Below are 27,836 nucleotides of genomic sequence, written 5' to 3'. Positions count from 1 at the left end.
GTCTGTTTCGTATTCTTCTTCTTAATCTTAATTGGCTTACGCGATTATAGCCGAGTTAACAACAGCCATCGTCGTCATCAAAAGGGGGGTCTCTCCTCCGAGGCTGGTTGTTACTATTCACTGGGGGTGTTTTTTTACGTGGCGGGTCCTAAACCCAGCGCACAACCCTATGTAGGGAATATTTCGCCTTCTCACTTTAGCTCGCCTTCAAACCGATGTTCTTAGGCTACCCAGAGGATACTTGGTCAAAGGCCGGAAGTCGTGAGCTGCTTGAGTCATTACCAACGGATTTTATAACAGATTTTACAAAAATTATATTTATGTAAGTCAGCTTAAGGACCATTCTGTCTAACGATCGATAATGATCTGAACCTATGATTGTTTCCGTGAAAAAAATTCTCAAGAGACCCCGAATTTTTTGTTGACGAATTTGTTATCCCACAAATAGGGGATTCTCCAATATTTAGCGCCTCTACGAAGCTATTTCATGAAGTTTTTCCATGTAAACCAACCCGATAAACCTTTATTTCAGTCGCTTAGCCAAAAAATCTTCCTTATACGAGTACCATCCTTCCATATACGAGTACAACTTTTCGGCTCTTTTTGTTCGTAGTTCGCTCTTTCGTTTTTCCAATGCAACAAAAAAGATATGGAGTTTTATTTAACACAAGGAGTATGTGGGTTCCTTATTAAACTGATTCGACCACTAGTTATACTAGCCCCGTTTTATTATGCAAATTGTTTACTTTTATACCAGTTGTTTCTTCACAGTTTAATTATAGTAATTTATACCAGTATTGTTGGTTTATACCAGTTATTTGATTCGCCAACTTAACTTAAATTAATTGACCTTTGTTTATACCGGTTTACGATTTATACCAGTTATTTTTTCGATTCGCCGGTTTTATTACTAAGTAATTTTGTTCGTTTATACCACATGAAGTCTTTCAATTTTACTCTTGTTTTATTATATCAATTTTTTCTTGACATTTATTATATCAGTATTGTTAATTTATACCAGTTGATTGTTTGATTCGTCAATATAATTTAAATTAATTGACATCCTCTTCTTGATTATACCGGTTTTCGATTTATACCAGTTTTTTTGATTTGGCAGTTTTCTTATAGTCTTCATATTTTATTTCTATTTATATATGTAATTTTTCATTTATACCATATACATCTTTTTTTATATCTTTAAATTTTACTTTTATTTTATTATACTAGTTTTTTATTTATGGCAGCTATTTCTTCCATTTCCCAACTTAATACAAATGATTCGTCTTCATTCAATACTATTTTAAATAATTATACCAGTTTTATATTTATACCAGTTTTTTGTTCGTATCGACAGCATCATTAGTAATTTCAGCCTTCGTGATTTATACCAGTTGTTTGTTCGATTTCTTAAAATGATTAGACATCTTCATATTTTAATTCTATTTGAATATGTCAGCCTTTTCATTTATACCAATGATTGGTTCAACTCGCCAACTTCATTTAAATTATTTGACTTCTTTCAATTCTACTATTATTTCATTAATTTAATTGATTTGACCTCTTTCAGTACTATTTTAAGTAATTATACCAGTTTTTATTTTTATACCAGTTATTTATTTACATAATTTTTTGGTTCATTACGGCAGCACCATTAAATTGGTTTGACCTCTGCAAATTTAATATTTAGTAATGCCAGATTTCTTGATTTATACCAGTTTTTGTTCGATATGGCAGCCTCATTGAATTGGTTTGATCACTTCATATTTTATTTTTATTAGATTGAGCTGATATTTTTTTTTATATATTATGCCAGGTTTTATGCGGTTCGGCAACTTCCTTTAAATATTTGAGCCCTTTCTACCCTACTTTTATTTAATTATACCAGTTGTTTGCTCAGTTCGCTAATCTGTTTTAACGAAAGAGGACAAGTGTTATAAATTAATCGACTTTTACAATACTGTACTAATTTTAATATGTATATACATACATACATATGTACATATGTATAGTTGTGTAGTCACTTGTGGCCTTTGCAAAAAATGAAAAACAAGTAGCTGAGGACAACCTCAATAAATTTACTTCAATTAAGCCGGTTGCATTGACTATCAATTTATTTATTTCTTTATCCATTTTCTTTTCAAGCCGGCTTCACTTAAATTTTTCAATTTTGTTTTGCTATTTGCTTTCTACTCGCTATGCAAGCGCAATTATTGGCACGTACATTACCATATATGTATGTATGTATGGAAGTATTTATATGTATGTGTGCATGAAATTTCGCACTTGCAATTTTGCAATATTTACATATGTGCAGGTTTTTTACTGTTTTGTTGCTGCATCGAAATGCTCGCCCGACTTCGTTACAAATCGCACGTAGACCAACGCGAGTTGCACAGCGAAATCCGAAATCCATGAAGGAGTAGGTCGGTCACCAGACACACCAAATGCAAGCGACCAACGCGGAGATGTGCAGCTATTAAATTTAACCCTAGTTTCAATAAAAAATACATGTATGCAAATGCATATGTGTGTGTGGATGCTAGGAAAACAGCAAGGAAAGGGCAAAAAAGTGCATGCACTCACATTCATCTATAAGTGTTAGTGTGTGTGTTTGTAAGTGTGTGGCATGACGCTCAATTTTTTCCACAACGATTTTAGAATTTTTTCATGGAAACATGTTGGCGACGCGCAAAAGAGCACATTAAAAATAAATTCAATTTGAAGATGTCGCAGTGTAAATATGTATGTATGCACGTTTAGATACTAATTATATTCGTATATTGTACATAGTCACATATGTAAGTACATACATATGTATGAATATTAAAAACAGAAGAAGGAAGCACTTAAAATTGTATTAACTCTAAGTGGTGTAATGTTAAAAGGGCAAGAGCATAATGAAAAATTAATACGTACATATGAGGTATGACAATTAAGTAATGAGACTGATTCCAGAAAAACGGTATATTTGAAAATTATTCTAAAACTCTGCCATCCTCTTCAAAGTAGTCCCCTTGGGCAGCTATACAGTGATTTCCATGCTTCGTAACATTTCTGGAACGCTTCGACTGGGATGTCCGCGAGTACCCTCGTCACGGCCGCCTGGATGTTCGTAATCGACTCAAAATGGGTTCCTTTGAGCACCGATTTTGTTTTAGGAAACAAAAAAAGTCACAGGCTGACATGTCGGGCTAGAGCGATGCAATCAGTCTCATTACTTAATTGTCAAACCTCGTACACGTACATATGTAAGTATGTACATAAGTATGTATGTATCCAGATATTAAAACCATCATCAAGTTGTCTGCCCATTTTTGTAATTTGTTGTTTTTTCATATCTAAATAATTTTATTTATTTTTATTCTTTTGAAACTTTGGTGTATACACATACATAGGTACATATTTATGTGCGCATATTTACCACAAGTGTTTACAAACAATTTCCAACGACCTTACCAAAAAAGCTCATAAATACGGTCACACCTTTGTAATTTATTTTTTTGTTGGCGCGTGTATGAAATACCTTTCCGAGAGACATCTCAAAAATACATACTTACATTCATACTTACAAATGTACATATGTATTTACAAAAATGTTACCAATAACAACTGTCTTTCAAACGAATACTTGGCTTCGTCAACAGCTGCGAGGTCTGAGCGCTGGAAGCTTTGTTTTTGTTTACAACTTCAAACTCCACGCCTTGGCCGCTGACTGCGCAGCGCTTTCCAGCATTCCAGCGGGCAGCATAGAATAAAATATGGCGACTATGCTGCTGGGTGTTGGTAAACAAAAATGCCGCAAACACCCTTAAACAACTGGTGTCGTATGCAGCTTACAGTTATTGTATTTGCTGGTTTGTTGTGGCACGTAAGTTCTATTTTGCCTATGCGTCGCAAAAGAAACCGAACATGCGCCGATGCACTGCGTCACTCGCATTCACCACAGTCAACAGTTGGCGTACGCGCCACTAACAACGGTGATGTTAACGGCCGGCGTTGACGGCGCGGTGGCGTCATTATATGCCGCTCGAAGCGTGGCAGCGCAGACAGCTGCGCCGTGACCAGCGCGCGGCTCCACTACCTAGAGCACGTCCACCAGCCACTTGAACAGCTGATGCGCAATTTCTTCAATGGAATTCAAGCATGAATATCCAAGCGGCGGACGGGGCGGAGGAGCATGGCAGACGTGCAAAATGCACGTTAGCAAAAGGAGTTGTGTCTAGCAAGGAGATTGATACGCCTGCGCCGAAATTTGACCTCCTTTTCAATGCTTCTGGGTGGTGTGAGTGTCTGCCAGGTTGTGAACCTGCAGGAGTTACAATCAATACTCCGCATAATAAGTGTTTGCCGCCAGACAACAACATTTTTCAGACTGTCTTTATTGCTTTGTCTTCTACTTTACGCTAGTATTTACCGTTTTATGGCTTCCTTTTTTTATGGGCGTATTGAACGCTTACTTTTCTGGCTCGGGTTACAGCTCTGATTGCCATCAAAATTATTTTCTTTTGAGTGGGTACGAGCTCTCAGTATTATAGTCCTCGATGCACAAGGACACAATATTATCCGAGTTTAATTGTATTCAAACGAATTTTCAGAGCATTGACAGGTACTTAGCCGAGTACTTTGGAACTTGTTTTCGGTACGATTGATACGTAAAAGCGGCGAATCGAACAACCACAAACAATTAGTATAGTATAGGACATATAGACTAACATGTATGTAAGTATATAATAGAGTTAGATTATAAAGGGAACATAAAACTTTAATGAGGTAGCGATATACTATATCCGGTCTTACATAATGTAAGTAGGGTGGACATAACCACTTGTTGTGTCGTGTAGTCTAGATGAGGAAACGATAGAAGCTGTTCCTCACCATAAAGCAAACGTTTCAGAACGAAAAGTTTCAAACATCAGCTCTTTGCTTCTTTTGGTGTTTCGGCCTGCCTTGATTCGATTGTCTACAAGCAAATCGAGCTGAATTATAAATAATTGGTAGGAATATTTTACGTGGCGGCTCCAGCACCCAGCGCACAACCCTGGGGATGGGATGTTTTGTCTTCTCACTTTAGTTTTTGGCTACCCAGAGTATACTTGCGCTAAGACCGGAAGTCGTGAGCTGTTTGAGCCATATGTAAAATAATCGTTGCTGGCCAGTCCCAAGTTAATGGAGCTCAGAGAACTTTCATCACTTGCGTGAACTTCTACACATGGCTTCATCCTTTTCAAACTTTAAATATAGGACCGTTAATACTATAGTTCAATTTTTCTGTCAGATACCTGGTAGAACCGATACAGATTATCGAATCCGATTTATCGAAACATGGAGGAAATATAAAATATTTTGCGATTCTATCACTTACTCAAAGAGCAAGAGAAATATAATTGCTTACAGATATAGCTGGATAAGCTTTATAAGGATTGATAGTGGTAAAAGATCTTACGCTTCCGTCATATAAAAATCCTGGCTTAGTTTGGGTGAACATTGTTACCAATAAAATACCCAGAGGCTTGCTATTGCTGATTACGGATGGTTGTAACTAGAAGAAAACATGAGGATTTTCTTAAAATTCCATATTTTGTAGACTCTTTGTTATTCAGCTCAAGAAAATGATAGCTGAATATGTCGCTGAATACTAAAGGGTCGCCCTGAGAATGAAAATGGTAGCTGAATAAGGCGTTGAATACTAAAAGACCGTCCTTAGAATGAAAATGGTAGCTTAATTAGGCGCTGAATACTAAGGCACCATTTTTAAAATGAAAATAGTAGCTGAATAAGGCGCTGAATACAAAAGCGCCGTTCTTAGAGTGAAACTTTACTTCAGGGTTTTGAGGATTTACAATTCTATATCATGTCTTGTTGGCTCTCTGTTATTCAGCGCATAATATACTTAAAAGAATGAAAACTTAAATAAATAATACAGCCTTGACTATAAAAATTCCTAAAAAAACATGTTATAGGGTTACATTTTAATCGAATATTAAATCGATTATTTTAAGTGGCGTTCACTGCTCTCCAATTTTTAAAACCGGAAGTTCGGCTCAAAAGATTTCATTAAGGAAAATAACTGACGCCAACGACAACTCTTTTGGCAACTAAATTGAAGCTCATTTACAACTGGTTTAACATGAATAATATAAATCTGTCATAGAAATATATATGTACTTATGTAGTTACATATATATTTTCGCTTGTTTGCTTGTGTATGATATTTACCTGTGTCTACTTATGTAATTATCTGCCCTTTCAGCCAAATTTTTTTAAGAAAAAGATGGCATAAGAAACTACGAAAACAAACTGCTAAAAGGTGAATAGTCTTAAGCGTATAAAAAAATATTTACGAATTTGTATGCATAGAAGTATCCGCATACAGTGGTTTTGTTTTGTTACCACTTTCTTATTGCACGCGCTGGAATAAATATATACATACTTATGTATGTTTGTATATGTATATACCAACTGCTTGCTTTCTGGCGTCTTCCATTTGTTCGTCGTTGGAGTCTCGCCGCTGTTGAAGGCAGGTATTTTTTTTTACCTTTCGGGAAATGTTGAAACCAAATGTGAATGCAAAGTAAACAAATTAACACCATTCATATGTATATTTATGTTGCCGCACAAATACACATACATATGTATGAATGTATACATAACATTTTTTTTGTATGAACAAGTTTTTGGTAAATCCAATTTATAGTGACAGGCCTACATTTTTTATACATATGTACATATATATATCTTATTCAGATATAATATTGAAAGAAATATAATTTTGTCTCTGTGAAAAAATATAAATATTTGAACTAGACTCAGGCAGTCAGTCAATGGTAAATATCAAGCAATTGCAATGAAGAGTAGCAATTTTTACTTAAGTATCTACATATGTTTATATGAAGGTGCGAAATTTTCTCTACTTTTTTAGTATAAATATATACATACATATGTATGCATGTAGAATTGAAACATACATATCATTGCAATAAAATAAGGTCAGTTTAGCTTTAACAATTAGTAAGGGACAGGTGTCAATAAAATTTGCTTTTGTAAATGAATTGGAAATATAATGAAGTGGATGTGCTTATAATTGCTCCCAAAACAGTGCTACACACCAATAAGCCCCTTTTTAGTGACGTGCCACTGTTCTTTTATGTCGTGGTTTATGCTCTTCTTTTCCAGCCACAGATTTTGTGGATACTTTTATATTACAATTGTGTAGCTAAATAATAATAATGTATGTACATATATAGTTAAGTGTTTACCTGTGTTACAATGTCAGTTAGCTAGGGCTCATGCCTTCCACTTATTTCTTTTTGTACTATTTGTGTAGAGTTTACAATCCAAACCAGTTTTTCTGCCTCAATACATTTCAACTTTTAAATTTGCTGCTCCTCTTTTTTATCACTATCTTTCGCTTATCATACATATGTACATACTTATGTATGTACATAGGTTACATATGTACAAATATAATAGATATCCATATCTCCTATCATATTTCTTTTAAACTCTTCTTTTTCCACCGCACACTTGCTTGAGCCACTTTTTTTAAGCCGGCCGGAATATCGCTGCAAATCTTTTTATGGCTTAACAGCTATGCTTACACTCGTGCGTGTATGGATACTATGTATGTATGTGTGTATGTGTGTAGTGAGTTTATGAGCCAAAAGGTGAATGTGTATGCGGCGCAGAATTTCGCAGAAGAAGTTCCACCGGTGGAATAGCTGATGTTTATGGAACTGCGCAATTTCTTCGCTTGAAATTCTAGACAACAAACCTTGTTGATGCCTTTGGTCGAGTCGCATACCTGTGCGTAGCAGACTGTGTACATGCGCAGCTAGTTTTTGCAATACGAAAAGGTCACACGCTGCGCTTGTTTTCCGTTCAGCAATAATGGAGGGACTAAACAAAGGCGAAAATTCCAGATTAATTGCACACCTTAATTCGTATTGCATGCGTATGTGAAGAGAGGCTAAGGAGTGGTAATTTTAACCTGTCATTGTGGAAAATGTTTTTTTGAAACATTTATTTTACAAAGAATATGCTGAAACCAAAAAAGGCGAGCCCTTGTTATAAGAAATGTGCAAACCTAAAGGTATTTCAATTGGACAAAGGAGCAATACACCTGCAACTGGATAACATTTTAGAGGCGTTGATGATGAATTAGCAAACATATGTACATACATATGAATATTTAGTGCGTAAGACGATGAATCAGTTCTTTCTAAAAACGACCATTAGACTCTAAACTTCAACTTATTCATTGATAAGGGTTGCAGGTAATTTACACTTTATTTATTACCTCTTCGCGAGCTGGGGTTGTGCTGAGCTATAGACACGACACAAGAGCGATATAATAAATAAAGATTCGTTATATTACCAGTATTATCAATTGGAATGCTAATTTTTCAACATGAAATCCCTAAAATATCTTAAAGGAAAATTGTCTAGATAACAGACGAAACTCATGATTTTAATTCATCAGCGGTAGTTTCAATATCTGCCATCCCGCAATCGTTTGCCGCTTAGTTATTTTCTTAAAATTTATCAGGAATACTACTTAGGATTTTCTTCTTCCCTTTTTGAAGCCTTTGTGTCTCGTTATCTGAGGTTGCATAGTCTCCGAATAGCACCTTTGGTCACTTCTGGCTCCCAGAATCCATCAGTTAGGCTGGCTATTTACTAATCGCTGAAATAGAGATCGCAGTGAATCGGTGAACACTTAAACAGTTGAAAACCGACCGATCTTAGAAAAATTCCTAATACATAGAATACAATGGAAAGGAAGAGCTATTCAAATACGGCGGCTAAAAACTAATAAGGAGCATGCATCAGCTTCTTTGTAGAACATGGTCGGACAAAATCGTGCCCGACAATTAGAATTTAAGTGTGTTCTGATCAATCCACAAAATGGGAAACATCGCATTTAAAGTTCTATCGCGCGTACTGGGACTGAAAGCCAAATCAACAAAATGATTGGACCTTTTCAGTGTGGTCCTAGACCTGGAGGATCTAAAATCGAAAATTGAATCTTAAATGGAAAATACCCGTGAAAGGAAGATCGACACACACCACCTCTTCGTCGAATTAAAAGCCAGCTTCAACAACACGAAAAGGAGCTGCCTTTATGCCGCGATGTCTGAACTTGGTATCCCCGCAAAACGAATACGGCTGTGTAAACTGACGTTGAACAACACCAAAAGCTCCGCCAGGCTCGAGAAGGACCTTTCCGAGCCGTTCGATACCAAGCGTGGTTTCGGACAAGGAGATTCCCTATCGTGCGACCTCTTCAATCCATTGCTGAAGAAAAAAATACGAGCTACGTGCTAAGTAGAGAAGGTATAACCTTTTATAAGAGTGTACAGCGGCTGGTGTATGCCGATGACATTGATATCATTGGCCTCAACACCCACGCCGTTAATTCTGCTTTCTTCAGACTAAATAAGGAAGCGAATGACAAATGGGTCTGGTAGTAAACAAGACGTAATATCTCCTGTCATCAAATAAACAGTCGTAGCATTTGGGACTTGGCTCCGACGTCACTGTTGATAGTCATAACTTCGAAGCCATAGACTTTTTCGGCTATTTTGGAACCAGTATTAACTGTGCTACGGACTAAGTAGACAATTGAGAAGTAAAGTCCTCTCTCAACGAATAAGAACCAACCTCTATAAGTGACTCATTATTGCCGTTCTGCTATATGGTTCAGAATCATGGACGATGACAACAACTGATGAGTCGATGTTGCGAGTTTTCGAGAGAAAAGTTCAGAGAAAAATTTATCGTCCTTGGCGCGTTGGCCACGGCAAATACCGCTAATAATCGATGGAACGATGAGCTGTATGCAATTTGACTACCCTTTTATGTAAGTGCATACATAAGTCACGCATATATGTACATATGTATATACAGTCTAGCACATAAGTACTAGAAACGTGAATGAAAGTAAATCACTCACCATAGGGGAGTGTGAGATTCATTTACAGCCACAACTAAAGTATCTAGGAGTAATAATAGACTCAAGGCTCAAATTTAAGGATCACCTCGTATACACTGCAGGTAAAGAGAATAAAATCCTAACGTCTTATCAAGAATGATGGAAAATAAAGGCGGCGTGCGTTCAAGCCGGCGATTTTTACTCGCAAAGGTAATGAGGTTGTATTCTATACGTTTCCAATATGGATCTAGGCGCTAGGCACTAAAGCATACATACATATGTCAGACAATTAAGCACATTGCACGGGCTGTTGGCACTAAGGGTTATCAGAGCTTTCCGAACAATATCAAGCGATTCTGCTGAAGTAATAGGCAGTACGACGCCCATTGACATCCAGGGTGAGGATTACGAGCGGGTATAAAAGCGGTGATACCGGACATAAGTTCGTGGATAGAGAGATGACGTGGAGACCTGGATTTTTAAATACCCAAAATACTAAATGGACATGCTTTACGCCCGACGTGTTCAGAGGGGTTTGAAGACTCTGAGCATATGTATGTACAAGTATATTCTTTTATTGCCTTGGTTTCTAAGTACAAGGTAAAAACGTGAAAAAACACTCGGTGTAAGTTTTACGGTTGAAAATTTGACGACACTTATGTATACTTATGTCAGTCCACTAACAACTGGAAAGCTGGCGGCGAAATGGTAGCCTCAATCATGAAACTGAGACATACTTACATATAGAGCAGATTAAGCGTCCGTCAGTCCGTGCCATAGAAGAGAGTTAAATATCTTATCACTCCCAGGAAGTGATACTTAATCAGTTGGTTCCGAGGGAGAGTCTGGAATTGAAAGTAGGTTAGGTTCAGCGGATTGAAGTTTTGCACTTCGGCTTTTGATGCTTGTCTACTTAAAAAAAAACAAGCTGTCTAGCTGCCATTTTGCACGTCAATGGCTATAATTTTTGCGATGTGTCGTGATGCTTTATGAGACTTACCTTGTGCAAAAATATTACGTGATTGCTTTTTAATAAATAACTGCAAAAATAAAGCAACGGCAAGTTATTGTGCCAAAAAAACTGTGAATGGCATGCGCATACTTGCATACATACAAATATGTGAGCATACATACATACATATGTATGTATGTTTCTTGCACAAGTTCCAGTGCCGGCAGTCATGTAGACACACAATTCTTGGTATATAATTTTAATTTAATATCAAATTTGATAGTTGGATATAAATCAAACAAACAACTACCGTATTTCCTAAAATAACAACAGCAACAACAAGAGAAACTTGAACACAAACTTATTTCGGCAAGAAATGTTTGCACATACAGACGCATAAACAATTGTATGTTTGTCTATACTAATTTTGTTTTCATTTTAGCGGTTTATTGACGTTGTTTGTTGCTTTGTTGTTTTATTTTTGTATGTTTGTATGAGTGTGCTTGTATGTGGGTGTGTGTAAAAATGTTTTTCTGTTGTACTTATTGAACTTTTTTTGGTATAAAATAAATATATATATGTATGTATGTTTGGATTAGTATTAGTGCATATATGTTTGTATTGTTATATAAATATGTGTATGTATGTGCGGAAGTTAAGGGAAAGACATACATATTTATTTTATAATTCTAGATTTTTATGCCACACTTGTTCTCAACTTTTACTTACAAGTATTTATAAATACATATCTACACATATGTCAATGTATATGTTTTATATATGACGGTGTTTATTCATGTTTATGTTTTTTTAAATACTTGTCCATTGTAAATATATACATATTTACATACAAATATACATATACTTAGCTTCTCAATCTATTGCAGCACATTTTCATGCATGTATGCGTGTGACCTAGTTTCCATTAAAATGAAATTCGTCTTCTCGCATTCAATATGCGGTCATATATTATCTGGTGTGTTGCTGTTGTTTTTGCTTATATTTTTTAATTTAGAGGCTGATTCGTTTGCTGTCGCACTGCACGCAGGCACACACCTACACATATGATTACATACATGTGCTCTTTTGGGCGGCTTATCACTTCGGCAGGCATTGACTGATGTGATAAGTCGGCGTTTTGATTACATAAATACTTATATACATATTTACAGACATTTATATACCTATATGTATATACATACATATGTATGTATATGTATATTTACAAAAGTTGTAACTGCTAAGCACGAACTCTTGGGGAAAGAAATACTAGAAAATGATTTTCATTGCTATTTTAATGTAGGCTCAATTGCAACTTGGCGCATTGAATCTAGATCATTGAGAGACATGAAAACGTTCTCTAGGCCATGGAAATAGCATTTCGCAAAGCAATGTTTAGGGTGCAGCTAAGACTCCAGGGGCCCGTGCCATATTGGCAAGGAAAATAACAAAAATCGGATTTTTCACTGTGCTTCGCGGACAACCACTAGCTTTGTAGCCACTCTTACCTTATTTTTGCAAAAAATTTAGATTTTTTGGCATTTTTTGGAATAATATTTTCGGTGAACTCAGAACCCTCAATTCGCTATGATGTTTAAAATATTAGGTTAACAATAAGTACGACTCTTTAAAAGTATTTTTGCCACATTTGTGATGGTTACATAACATTGACTTTATTAAAACAAAAATGTGTTTCAATTGCAAAAACTTGGACCCGGTATATATCTATTATTGCCTAATTTGGAACAAATCTCATTTTTGTTTGTTATAACGGGTGATTCAAGGAGAGGCACGTTTTTTAATATCCTTTTTTTTTGACATATCACTCGTGAGGCATGTTATTTTTGTTTAGTATTGTTTGGCAAATCATAATAGAAGGACTTATGCTTGAACAATATTTATAAATCATTCAGCTTTATTACGAAAATTCACGTGCTTCGCTCAACTTATGAACAACATAATCGGTCTACTGAGCATACTATTCGCAACATCATCACCCATCTTGAGATCCAGGATTCATTATTGGATAATCCAGCACGCAGTGAAGCAAATATAGCAGCTGTACCTGAGAGTGTATACAAAGACCGTGGAGAGTCGATTCGGCGTCGTTCGCAGTAAAGACTTATGGAATGACTTGGCGCATTTTACGTCCATATCTTAAATTGAAAGCGAAAAAAATACAGTTTGTACAACCTCGAGCTTCCCAAGTGATATTTCTTTGTTCTTTGGGCTCTTGAAAAGTTCCAAGTAGATCCGACGTTTTCGAGCCAAATTTTGTTCAGCGATGAGGTCCATTTCTGGCGCAATGGGCATGTAAACAAGTAAAATTGATGCATTTGGGAGGAAGATCAACCTGAAGAGATTCAAGAGCTGTCATTTTATACAGAAAAAACAACGGTTTGGTGTGGCCACCAAGATCGGGTGTGCTAAGCCTGACTTATTGCCTACTTTTATCATTAAATTCTTTATTTTTCCTATTATTTTTGCGAAGCCGAGTTTACGTTTTCTTTTCTTTTTGTATTCTTATTTGCTTATTTTCTTTTCTTTTATTTTTTCTTTTTGTCTATTCGCGAAAAATTTTGTTAGTGTGTGTAAATTTTACTAATGTTAGATTATGTGTGTATAAATTAATCTTCTAGTTCAAAACACGTGTTTTAAATTATAAAATCATTGTAAAACAATGTATATACATATACATATGTGTCTGTATGTACATACAAAAAAATATATATATATATGTATAAAGTAGCAATTTCTACTTTAGAAGGCTTCTGGATCCAAATACTTATATGTACTTATGTACATACATATCTATGTATGTATGTATATTTGCACTTATAAAAATTTGTATTCCAGTCAAATCGGAGTTGGCTCTGTTGTCGCTTTTATTTTGTACACATATTTTCTTTTACTCCAAGTTACAAATTTATGCAGACATACATATGTATGAATGTACATACATACATATACTTGTGAATATATACACATAAAGTTATATATTCGCTTTGTTTTTGTTTCCAATTGTTACACCCTTCTTTTCGCGTCTGTTTTTTTGACTTAATACCTTTATTGTGCCACCGCTCACTAAATACACATATACAGACGTACAATCAGATACATATACATACGTGCGCAAACATACACACATTTGAACACTCATACAATCATATGTATGTTTCCAGTTCCTCTATATACTCCACGTGTGTACGTGTGTGTGGCGGCAAAGCCATAAACAACAACTCTGTCGCTGCTCTTCATGCTGCCGTCGTTGACTGCGTTGTAACGCCAGCTGCGCTTTTGGGCAGCGTGGCAGGGGTTTATTCGTGCGTGCCGCCTAGGAGTTTCGTTCAAATTGTATTCGAACGCTGAAGCGAACAGTCGTACTATTTCCCAAAAAACTGCGAGAGTTTCAATACTCAACCATAAAGCAAACAACTCAACATATAAACTTGCAATCAAAGTAAAAACTATCACAAGAAATTGAAAATTTTCTAAGAAAAAAGAAAGCGAAAAAGTGTTTCAATTGTGTTGTGAAAAGAGTTTCGAAAATAAAAACAGTGTAAAAACTGCGCAAAACCAAATTAAAATTTGTCGTTGTGAATTTTTCAAGTTTTCGAAAATTATTTTTAACAAAAAATTATTAAAAGAGAACAGTGACTGCAAATTGTGTAAGCTTAACGCTTAAAAACATTAAAACTATTGCTTGAAATTTCAAAATCTGTTTTCGAATTTTCAAACCGCTGCCAAATAAAGCAAACACATTTTAAATGATCACACACTTACTATCCTGATAGTGTCTGCAGTGTTTTTCTGTGTGTGCGTCTTTCAAATACCTGCCTATTATTTCCATCAAAAAGTTGGCGTTTTTAATATCGTGTTGTAAACGAAAAGCTAACACAACAAAATGGCTTTTGCAATTATGAGCCGTGGCTTTTTGCGCACTTCCAAAGAAATGCTGGAACGCAGCATCGCCGTGGGCAATGCTGCAATCTCCCATTGTTTCATGGACATTGAAGGCAATGTAAGTTTGAAGATATGCTTTACATGCTACAGTCGTGCACAAAAGTATGGGTTTGGTAAAAACAAAAATTGGAAGTAAAAAAAAAATAAAAAATTAAATACATAATATAAAATTAATATAATTATTGTTATCAACTGCGCGTAACAAGTGAGAACGTTTATAGTTTTTAGCCATGTACGCATACTTTTGTGTTTGGGTGTTAATTTATATACATTTTAATTTTAATTGCTACATTTTCCTGTTTTTTTTATATACATATATGTATGTATATAGATTAATAAATTTCAAAATAAAAATTTTTTATGATACTGATACTTAAGAAAGGGTGGGTTCACATACAGTAGATCTTATTAATGCAGGTCGCTTTTGTTTTGAGAATTTTTTTTTAACTATTTTGGTATTCTTAGCTTAGCTTAGCTTCGTATACAAATAAAATTCTACAATAACATTCAATATACATAATGTTTTTTTTAATAAAAAAAAATAAATCAATTAAAAAAATTTATAGTTTTGAAATTAAAAAAATAATTAAAATAATTTTGCTTTTAAATTTATTAAACAATTGATATACATAAATAAAAATAATTAAAATTTTAGTAAATTTTTTTAAGAAATGTTATAAAAAATAAATTTAAATTAATTTATAAAAAAATAATAATTGGAAAAATTAATTAACACTAATTAATTTTTTATAATTATTACTTAGTTTATTTTAAGTATCGAAATTTTATAATTTTTTTGTTTTTATAATAAAACAATTTTTATGTTTTATTAAAAAAATATTAATTAAAATTTGCTTGTGGTAAATTAAAAAAAAATTATTTATAAATATAAAAACAATATTTTTTTGAATCAGTTGTTTATAAATTAGTTTATATTTGTTATTAATATTTTTTTAAATTACATTACATTTTTTAATTAATTTTTTTTTTTTAATAGAAAATTAAAATCAATTATTAATTAAAAATTGTTTATTATTTAAAAAAAAAAAATATAAAAAAAAAAAAAATTAAAAATAAATGCAAATTTATTTACAAACAATTGATTTAAAAAAACAACAAAAAAAATTGTTGGTGGAAAATATTAAAATTTTTATATTTTTTTTGTTTTCTTTTTCGTATTTTATTTTTTGCGAACTTTTAATTACAGGAAAATTTTCAGATAAAGTTATTTTTAAAGATATGTTTACGTTAAATAATTACAAATTTAATAAATTTTACAGAAATTACCAAAATTAAAAAAAAAATTGTTGAAAAAAGTTTCAAGTTTTTCCTTTTGTTTTTTTATTTTTTGGCAATTTCAAAGTATGTATAAGAAAAAATTTAAAAAATTTTTAAATTCTATTAAAAAACATGAAATTACCAAATATTTATAAAAATATGTATATTTTTTTTTTAAAGATTTTAAAGTTTTATTCGTTAATTTTTGTTTTTTTTATTGCACATTTCTATTTATAAGAAAACTTTAAAATACAATTATTCTAAAAAATATTTTTGCTCTAAATATTATATAACAAATTTTACAAAAAGTGTGAAAAGTTCATAAATTATTTTTTTATAAATGCCAAAAATATGTATTTTTGCTACAAAAAATTTTTTGTTTTGAAGATTTTTTTTTACAAATTATAAATTTTTTTTTCTACAAACGTTTTGATTTTATGCATTGAGCGATTGTAAAAGGAAAAACAAAATATTTGCGGCAAGCATTTTTAATTAAGCCTTATGTTAGCAGTATCTGCATTTACATACAGGCATTTAACAGAACACAACACAACATGTCTGCTACATTTTGTGCATAGCATGCTCATGTCTAATCTTACACACTTATCGGCCTCACTTAATGAGTTTTATTCGAAAAAAAACTATAACTAATACTTCTTTCAACTTCAAACTCATTAGAGAAGAGTGTTCTCGATTGTGCGGAAAATTTCAAAACCAATCTATATGAACGTACATACATATGTATGTGGTAATATGTATATTCAAACATGCATGTAGCACATATGGCATGGCACATACATATGTACGAGTACATACATATACATATGCATGTGTATATTTAAATTTGTATTCGTTGGCATGTATATTTGACTATTTCGAAATATTAAAACTTTGTAAAGATTAAACATACCCGTTTCGCTTTATCTGTAAAGTCTGCATACATACAAGCACAACTACATATGCATGTATGTATGCATGTCATAGTGTACATGAAAATATTTTTTCTTAGGTTTCCTTTCATTCTTCGGGTATTGTCGACCTATTTGGTTATTAGGCTTACTTTATCACTAGACAGGGTTGCATTTGTACTCAAACATATAAGTATATGAATAAATTTATTATAACGTTTTTTTGCCTTCTGCCGAACACGTGTTCGTGTTTTGAGTTTTTAATATACATATGTATGTATGTATCATATGTAGTTGATGTTGTTTTGCCTTTACAAAATTTTTGATTGTGGAGGCATATATTTCCCAACTGCTCTCTCGATTTTTCGGAATTTTTCTAGAAAAGGCTTTGAAGCCATAAATGTTGCTGATTATATTTTATTTTTAACTAGATATTATATATGTCTCTAAATCCATATTTCTCTAAAAAAAATAACAAAATTACCATAGATAACCTAACACAAACCTTGCTAATAAATTCAAGTCTCGAAACCTTGATGTAGCAGCAGGAACGGCAAAAGAACGTTTTATTTAAACAATAAACGAAAACAAGTAGCGAGCAGCAGGTCAATGTTGTATGCAAAGCAAACGATTAATAGTGGCAGCTTAGCACTTAAAGACCCTGTAGGATATTTTTTATAGCACAAATATACAAGCAAATAAGGAAGTTATTATTTAAAAAAATGTCAAGTAACATATATGTATAATATGAAAAAATAACAATGTTAAAAAATAATAAATAAAAAAAATAAAGATAATGAAAATAAAATATACTTACATTCAAATAAGAAGAATTATGTAAAAGAAAAATTTAAAAATAAAATAAAATGAAAAAACATTATATAAAATACATTATAATAGATGCTAAAATTAATGAACAGAAAATAATATAAAAAATAAAAAAATTTAATAAAAAAAATGTTAAAAAAATTAATAATACAAAATGAGGAAAAAATAATAATAATGAAAGCACTAGAAAATAATATAGAATAAAAAAATTTAATAAAAAAGTATTAAAATAAAAGATTAATACAAAAATATAATACAAAAATACAAAATAGGAAAATAAAAAAAAAATAATATAACAGTGCAAAAATTTAAAGAAAAAAAAATATTAAAAAATAAAATATTAAAAATAAAAAATTAAAAAAAAGATTCATACAAAAATACAATAAAAATACAAAATAGGAAAATAAAAAAAAAAATAATATAACAGTGAAAAAATTTAAAGAAAAAAAATATTAAAATGAAGGATTAATAAAATATTAAATTGAAAGATTAATAAAAAAAAATTATAAAAATACAAAATAAGTATTGAAAAAGTAAGAAGAGATAATTTTGTAAATAATAAGCTCTAACCCATTACCTTAAGCCTTATAATTTTTAACCTTGTTTATGACAGTTAAGTGTTTTAACCTCCTTCAATTTCCTTTTGGGTCACTTTTTAGTATATGCTTGTTATGAACAACAGACTTTACGCTCCAAAATCTTTGTTTTGAGTCGCTTCACGGTTTAAGGTACAAAATTTCCGCTTTTTTGTTTTTTCATTAATAAAAAATTGTTGCTGGTGCCTTCATTAAACCGTTGCTATTGTTGTTGCCTTTGTATTTTGCGTGTGGCATTCGGCGGGCATGCGAATTGAAAAGAAGAAATCGAGGTCTTTTGAATAATTTGCTGAATCAATATGTATGGATGTATGTTTGTGGGTATATGTATGTACATATGTATATGCAGGAGTATCTATACGGTCATGAGCAAAGGTGATTAAAAATTGGAAAAAAATTAAAAACAAAAAAACATATATTAAATTATATACATTATATAAAAAAAAAATTTAAATGAAAATATGTACATACATATATTATAAAATTAAAAATACATAAAAAACTGTAATGATTTAATAGTAAAAAATAAAAAAAAATATAATATGAAATATATAACAAAATATATATATTATATAATAATAAAAAACCAATCATAAAATTAAAAATATAAAAAAATCATAAAATTAAAAATACAAAAAAAAAAAAATTTAATGAACTTGAAAAATTTCGGTAAAATATTATATTTATTTTATTTAAAAGGAAAATTAAATTAAGATACTATTAAAGGCATTAAAAATTAATATATATTTTTTGTAATTTTAATTAAAAGAAAAAAATGAAGTAATTAATGAAGAAATTAAGTTTTTTAACTAAAATATTTGTTTATATTTTTTAGAATCAGCATTGAAAACACTAAAGAAATATATACCAATATAATATTACAAAACATTTATGAACAGAATTCTAAATATAGTTAAGTTAAGTTAATTATAGTTAAGCTTTGGTTTTAATTAAAATTTTAATTAAAAAAAAAAATATTTTAAATCTATTCCTACTATTTTTTATACATATTTTGTATAGTTTAAGCTTTTTTGTTACAATTTTTTATTTTTAAAAAAATTTTAAGTTTATTTTTTAGTTTTTTTTTTATATATTTTTTCTATCTCTTTTATGTTTATCATAAAATTAATTTAATTTTCTAATAAATAAGTAATAAAGGAATTGTATTTAAGAAAAAAAATTTAAATTTCTTTATAAAAAAACCTCACCAAAATCCTAAATAAATATATATCTGCTTATTAAATATACATATGTATGTATATATTTTTTTTTAAGTCGCAAATAATATTATTTGTAAAACTCAAATTTGCACAACCATTATGCCTTCGAGCAAAAATTTATAAAACAAAAACAAAAAAAATAAAACAAAAACAAAAATATATATATAAAACAAAAACAAAATAAATATAAAACAAAAACAAAATAAATAAAATAAAAAAACGAAAACAAAACTATAGAAAAACCAGTCAAAACACTTGCGCTCTCGCCACTTCAGCAAATAACGGGTGAAGCGAAAATAACTGTAAAAACCCATTAGAAATACAAACTTTATTTAAAAGTGTAAATATTTTTGTTTTCTGCTTTTTGGAGTATTAGCCATTGCAAAAAAATTTATATAAACACTATTTGTTTCTCCACTTATTTCATGTTTGCACTTAAAAATATTTTATTTTTGCTACTTGACAGCATAAGTATGTTTGTATGTATGTATGCAGATGAATATGTGCTTATTGACAGCCGTAAACAATAAATGGGTTTAAAGTGTCTCAAATGCGCAGACAAATAAAAAATTATTAAGAAGTATAGAAAATATCATAAAAAATTTAAAAAAGTATAAAAAAAAGTTATAAAAAGATTATAAAAAAAATATAAAAAATTATAAAAAGGTATAAAAAAACATATTACGAAAAAATAACAAAAATATTATATAAAAAATAAGAAAAAAACAAAATACATAAAAAATTAGCCAAAGAATTAATTAATATTAATATTTTTTATTAAAATTTAGTTAAAATAAACTATAATTTTGTAAAATATTTTAATTTAATATTTTTTATTAAAATTAATTTATAATAAATTATAATTTTATAAAATATTTGATATATACTATTTTTTAATTGAATTATATATTTTTTTATATTTGAATTAGTTTTATTTGATACTTATTATTCTTAAAGTTTCTTATTTTTTAACATTTTAATGCTTGCAACCACACTTATGTTTTTCCTTTTTGTTATTTTGAATCGATTTTTAGCTTATAAAATTTTTAATTTTTATATTTTGAAACAAAAGCATTATATTTCTTTTTTTTGCATTTAACATTTTTTGCATTTTGGTTTTCTTTATATATTTTTCTTTATATAAGTATATGCATATGACCCGCTCAAATTTAAATTCGCTTATCAGCACCCCCATTTATATAAAATAGGCCTTTCAAAGCCACATACTACGCGCAAAAATAGTTAAAAAAAATAAATATGTTTAACAAAAAAAAAAAAAAAAATAGAAAAAAAAAATAAATAAATAAAAAAGTAAGAAATATCAATATAATTAAGTCTCTTACAATGTAACTGTACATAGTTAATAAGTATTCCTGCCATATGAAACCACAATATATTAATTAAATCGCCTTCAAAGTTAGTAAACAAAACATTCATTAGTTCCGAATAGTTGCACATGACACACATTTTAATTAACTTCGTGCAGTCAATGAACTTTGAAGTAAACAAAATTAACCGTAATTTTTTTGACATGAAGAAAGTTTGTTTTGGTTGCATTTTTCAACGGTAAACAACATAAAATTCGGCTTTTGGGAAAGTCTACACATATTGTATTAATGAACATAAATACGAGTATAGAAATGGGAGTGCGTGTGCATGAAATACTCGTAGCGATAAGCAACAGTTAAGCATTTAATTCAAATAAATAAATATACGATATATACATAGTTATATAGGCATATATACATAGTTACATGACTATATATACATATGTACATACCAGCATTTCGACGCAAGTTCGTTGCTTTTGTTGAAGTCTTTTGTTTTCATAACTGGCAACCAGCCAAATGGATTAACGGCGCTTGTAGATGCTTCGTAAACGACAACACACGACATTTGCATATATGCGTATATGTATGTACTTACATATATAAGCGTGTGCCTTGTGCCAGAAAACTTGGCAAATAAATACTTTCGAAACCGGCGCTACGTTGAAGTAAACAAACTAAATTATTGCCCTATTGTAGTACAAAAACAAAAACCAAAGAGAAAATGAGAAGATGTCAATTAAAAGGCAATTTCAAAGAAAATAAATACAGTTTTGCTATTTTGAAATGAACAAAACAAAATTAAATTGCCCAGATAAAATAGTTTACATAAATTAAAATAATACAATATAAATTAAATAAAAAATTATAAACTATATTTTATTAAAAAAAATGTAATAAGTGAACAAAAACAAAACTAAAAAAATATAAAATGTAATAAAAAAAATTCTTCCCTGCCCAAGAAGCTGATCATTTGTCGAAATTACCGATAGCAGACCACTAGAGCATAGCTGCCATAGAAACTGAACGATTGGAATCAAGTTCTTGAAAAGAAAACTAAAACTTTATTCATCTTGAAAGGAACCTTTTGTATTTGTGAAGGGTATTATGGCTTTGGTGCAAGTCATGTTAACGATTTTTCTTATTTTATGTATAAAAATGTTTGTACAAGCATTTGTATGTTTGTATGTATGCTTACCAAATTCATTTAGTATAGAGTAATGTCCACGTGTCCACTATTTGATCATTGAACTACATACATATGTACAAATCACATATGTATGTACATAAATTAAGGGCACAAATATTACATAACCTCACTTTGCTTATTGAGTGTGTAATAGTATGTGAAAGCAAATACGTTTATGCTCACTTGGGAGTCGATGCATTCCATTCCAATTGCAATGACATACGCTAATTTGATAATCACCAAACCAGAGCAGTCAAATTTGAAGCACAATACAGTTATAATATTTACAAAGTTGGCGTGACTTGTGAAAACGCATTATTTATTTGTATTGGAACTGAAAATACAATTTTCGTTTTCGATTTTACGAATTATATGAAAATATACGTATGTATGTAAATACAAAATTTATATAATTTTTGTTTGCAATGTGTACGTTTATAGAGAAAGTGAGGTTATGCGACTTTGTAAACAAAATTTAATATAAAAAATAAAAATAAGAAATTTCTTCAAACACATTAACATTACTCATTTAAGCTAGTTTGTTGACTTTTTAAATCTAATTTGAAATATTTCCAGTGCGTTAATCAACTCATCAAACAATTTTCTTTATTCCCATCGAACCACCTGTTCACTCATATGTATATTACAGTTCTTTGTTCTTACAGCTATTATTCATCCGCCGTTTTCTCCACAAATTAATCAGTTCACTGCTTCTTTGTTCATTGCAGCATTCCACCGTTGCACTTGTACAGCATCGCTCGACTTGCACAGCTATCAACGCTGCAACGCTGCCCACAGCTGGTTTTATGAGACCCGTCTGCAACGGCAGCTATTGTCTGTTGAAGCCCAGGGTGAATAATTCGTATTTAAACAAGCGTAAAAGTAGCTCGAAGAAACAGGTGTCCACTGTAGCATCATCAAAGCGTGACGAAGAAAGGTGAGTAAACTCAGACGAAAGCACAGATAGACTGAAGATTTCTTTGTTGGGATTTGAATACAAATGTCTATTTATTTATTAAGAAAATTCAGTTATAAATATATATACTACCTTTAAAATACAATAACTACAGTGACAGGTATTTCAGCTATAAATTACAAAAATATACTTGAAGTCGCTTATAAATACTTTTTATAAATAATTCTTTAATAAATTCATTAATTTTTAAATTCACAAAAAAAAAAGAAATAAGTTTATGTAAAAGAAAAATTATATTAAGAAAATATTCATTATCATTATATTTAAAAAAAAAAAAATAAAAAAAACTATATATTATAAATATACATATATTCATTATTATTATTTTTTAATGTAAAAATTATTATTTTTTGTAATTATGGCCAGTTTAGAAACATGTAAGTTTTTGTAAAAAAAAATATGTTAAGAAAATATATATTCATTATCATTATATTTAAAAAAATATATAAAATATATTTAAAAAAGGAGTAATAATATTAAAAAAAATTTAATTCTTAAAAATTATATTTTAAATATACATATATTTATTATTATTTTTTTTTTTTTTTTAATGTAAAAATTATTATTTTTTGTAATTTTGGCCAGTTTAGAAATAAACTACAAGTAATATATACTAAAAAAAACTATATACATATATATATTTTCTTTTTAATTCAATGTAATAATGATTATATCTTTTCCTTTGCAGTGATAGCGATTCGGATTCCGACGATGAATTTGAACAAAAACGTGCGAGCGTACGCGCCAAGTACAGTGCTAGGGTAAGCATTCTTTGATAAAAATAAATTTAAATAATAATTTTTTTAAAATAAGCAAAATTAAATTTTTTTTTATATATGCATACATATATTTAAAAATACTATAAAGGAAATATTTATTAAATAAAAAAAAAATAAAATATTTTAAAATTATTAACAATTAATAGACTTATTAAGTTGTATTTTTATTTAATTAAATTTTATTATTTTTTTTATAATTTTTTTAAATTAAATTTTTATTAATATTTACAATCTTTTTTTTAATTATATTAGTTGTTCTTTAGTTTTTTTTCAATATAAGTTTTAACTTTTTTTAAATATGCCTTTTTGAAATTATTTTATTGCTAAAATAAATTTTTATTAACATTAATTTTTTTTTCAAATTATTTTATATTGTATATATATGACCTGATCTACGAAAAGGGAGCTAACGTGCGAAAATGTTTTTTTTTTGAAAAAAAAATGTTAAAAATAAACAACTCAACTCAACATCCGAATCAACTAAAAAGTGAAAAATTAATTTTTTGACACCTAAGCCCCCTTTCCGTAGACCAGGTCACATATGTATATTATTATTTTTATATATTTGTTTTATTATAAGGTTTAATTTTTTTTAATATAATTACTAATAATATTATTAATATAAATACTTATACTTTTATAAAAAATTTCTTTTTTTTAGTTGTTATTAACATTATTATTTTTTCAAATTATTTTAGTTGTATTATTATTCTTAATTTCTTTTTGTTTAATATAACTGTTTAAAGTTTTTTTTCCAAATACATTTTTATTAATTTTTTTCTTTCAAACTATTTTAGTTGTGTTGTTGTTCTTTAATTCGTTTAAATAGAAGTTTTAATAAAAAAAATATTGTTTTTTTTTTATATTTTAAAATGATTAAATCAAATAAAAAATAAGCATTTTTTACTTTAAACGAGTTTTGCACTATTAATTTATTTTATTTTTATGCAGAATTTAAATTAATGTATCTGGTAACACTTGTTATTTTTTTAATATAAATTTCTATAGAGCAGACATAGTCTGGGCACAGTTATAACCAGTTTGCTGATTTTGTTTTTATATAAATACAAAGTTCATTTGAATAATTTTTTCATATTACCTAGACGATAGCTCTGAAAACCAGTTCAAATAAATTTTTGTTTCTGCGTTTAATAAACTATTTTTTTTTATTAATTGTTTTTGTATTTTTTATTAAGTTTTTGTATAATTTTATAATTCATTTGTATATTTATATATTTTTTACTTTTTATATTTTTAATTTATTTCAAAAAATTTTTTTTTTGCTTTTGCCCTATTCCATCTATGCCAATAAGCGTGTTTCGGATGCTTTCTGTATGCTTAAAAAGTCCAAAACACATGCCGATTTTTAATTAGTTTAAGGAGACGCTAAAGCAACAAAAAAGCAGACTGAAACTGTATTGTTTCGCTATTTAAGCGTGGCTTGTCAGCCATTAATATGTCGGCTTTTTAACTAGTTTCTAAGCAAAAATTTGCATGCGCTGAACGAGTTTAGTTTTTTTGAAAAGTAAATAACTTTGCATAAACTAAAATTAAGAAAATTAATTATACATATATAAAATATGAAAGAAAAAAATTAAAATAAAAAATTAAACTAAGTTATTTTTTAATTATAATTTTTAAATATAAAAAAAACTGAAAAAAAAAAAAAAAAATAATAAAAATTAATTAAAATTTTATATTATTAAAAATTAAATTTTTTTTTTAAATTAAATAATTTTTTTAGTTTAAAAAATTTTTAATTTTTTTATTTTTTAAATAATTTTTTTGTTATTTTTTTAAATTTAATTTTAATTATTTTCTTAATTAATTTTAAATAAAAGTTTTAGGGTAAAAGTACTGGAATTAAAGTTATTTTTAGTTTTAAAAAAAAAGATAACAAAAAAATTAATAATTAAATTTAAAAAAAATTAATTTTAATTTTGGAATTTATTAATTTTAATAATTAATTTAATTAGAATAAAATTAAAGTAATTTAAAAATTTAATTAAAAAAATTTTTATTAAATTATTAAATTAAAAATTAATTTTTAAAATTAAACAAATTAAAATTAATTAATTAAAAATTAATTGTAAATTTTTTTATTAAATTAATTTTTTAATTAAATTAAATTGGTTTATTTTTTTTTTTAATTTTTTTATGAAATAAATATTATAATATTAAATATAAAAATTTTTCAAATATGATTACTTAAATTAATTTTTAAATATAAGCCTGATATATAATTTTCCCACAAGCAAGTTTTTAACTCTCCATCTCTCTCTTCTCTCATTACAGGGCGATTCCGAGTTCTGGCGTCGCAAAATGCGCACGCTCCACCGCATACTCGACGTCAATCGCGATGGCGTTGTCTCATTCGACGACTACAAATTGATTGCCAAACGCTTCACGGACTTGGGTCATCTCACGCCCGAGATGTCGGCCGAGTTCGAGGAGGTCATGCGTCAAACGTGGGTGGAGCAATTCGGCGAAATTACGCCTTATAATTTAGTGACTGCCGAGCAGTTCTTGGTGGAGGTGCATCATCGTCTCAACGACGAACAGTTGGAGAAGCGCATTGGACGCTTTTTGCCCTATTTATTCAAGGTAATTACTTTGTAACTAATTAATATTTAATTACAGTTAAGTAATGCATGTTGTTCGTTGTTTTTTTACTTGCAGGCCGTTGATTATGATCACACTGGCCACTTGGATCTCGAACAGTATAAACTGTTCTTCCGCTGTCTGGGTCTTTCTGATGAAGATGCTGCTATTTCTTTTGCTGTGATAGACAAAAATGGCGATGGCCAATTGTCCTTAAAGGAGTTTCTACATTTGGGACGTCAATATTTCTTAACCGAAGACGAGACGAAAATATCGAAAATGTTCTGGGGTCCATTGATCGATCATTGACTTGTTGAACATGCGTACACCGCTGTGTTGGAGTTGTTGGCGCGCGGCAAATTTCACGATCTACATCGTGCGCAATATATACTCTACATACTCTGCATGCAAAGTGTCTCGGAGCAATTTGGTATTTTCAACGACGACATCTATGGAGGAAACCCTTTGCTAAGACTATTATTTTATGTTAATACATTTATTTTTATAACGGTAACGCTGCGTTCGTACGAACGTGGCGACTTTAAGCAGTTTATTGTATATCATATAAGACAATTTAATGAATCACGTAAGAAAGCGAAAAAGAGAAGGAAGAAAAGAAGAAAACGAAATTAAAAAACACAAACATTATTCGTTTTATTTCAAAAAAAAGAAATTGTGAGTAAAGGAAGGTTGTTGTTGTTGTAGCGTCGGAAAAAATAACTTAAGTAATTTCGAGGCAGGGTGCCGGGATGACAGTTCTTGGCCGGATAAAAATCCAGGTCCATTCCGGTTGTTTAGAAACGAATGACGTGGAAACTCACCGTTTCCGTAGGAAGGTCTACAGGTATGATAGAAGGAAAAGTTTGTAAGTTATATTTTTCTGCTCAAACTTTCGATCTATATGTCATTCTGCCTAACTGATACCCCAGTAGATCTCTTGAAGATTAATTTTAGTGTAAGTATTATCAATTCAATTTTTTTTTTAATGGAGAACTGACTGGTACGGGAACTAGCTAAAAATTTGGCATCTGGATTTTTTAGATTGAAAGCCTGCAACAATTTTTATGAAACTTCGTTTACACTTCCGGACCAGTCCGAAATAAATACGAGGTTCCTTATAGTACTCACTCGTGTCTACAACAGTCCATTTTAAACCAGTCTGGGTAGTTGCATGATGTCTCTGTTCCAAAAGCTGACATGACAGTATTCCTCACATTTTTTGGGCAATGTATTTTGCCACTATACCTTCAACAACATGGATTTTTCTTCTTAAGTATCTTCGAGAAA

The 27,836-nt window shown here is 29.9% G+C and overlaps 1 protein-coding gene across 1 annotated transcript; it reads left to right on the top strand.

Annotated features, from left to right (window-relative positions):
* Positions 1 to 14,224: 14,224 nt before the first annotated feature.
* LOC105223562 (sarcoplasmic calcium-binding protein) lies at positions 14,225 to 27,192 on the top strand. Its single transcript, XM_049455006.1, has 5 exons — positions 14,225 to 14,904; positions 22,922 to 23,130; positions 23,858 to 23,930; positions 26,244 to 26,552; positions 26,628 to 27,192. Exons 1-5 carry the CDS (start codon positions 14,788 to 14,790, stop codon positions 26,856 to 26,858), a joined length of 939 nt encoding a protein of 312 aa, XP_049310963.1. The 5' UTR covers positions 14,225 to 14,787; the 3' UTR covers positions 26,859 to 27,192.
* The last annotated feature ends 644 nt before the right edge of the window (positions 27,193 to 27,836 follow it).

This window comes from Bactrocera dorsalis, chromosome 4, assembly GCF_023373825.1.
Source record: "Bactrocera dorsalis isolate Fly_Bdor chromosome 4, ASM2337382v1, whole genome shotgun sequence".
Taxonomy (NCBI): domain Eukaryota; kingdom Metazoa; phylum Arthropoda; class Insecta; order Diptera; family Tephritidae; genus Bactrocera; species Bactrocera dorsalis.
This window is presented reverse-complemented; position numbering and strand designations above follow the sequence as displayed.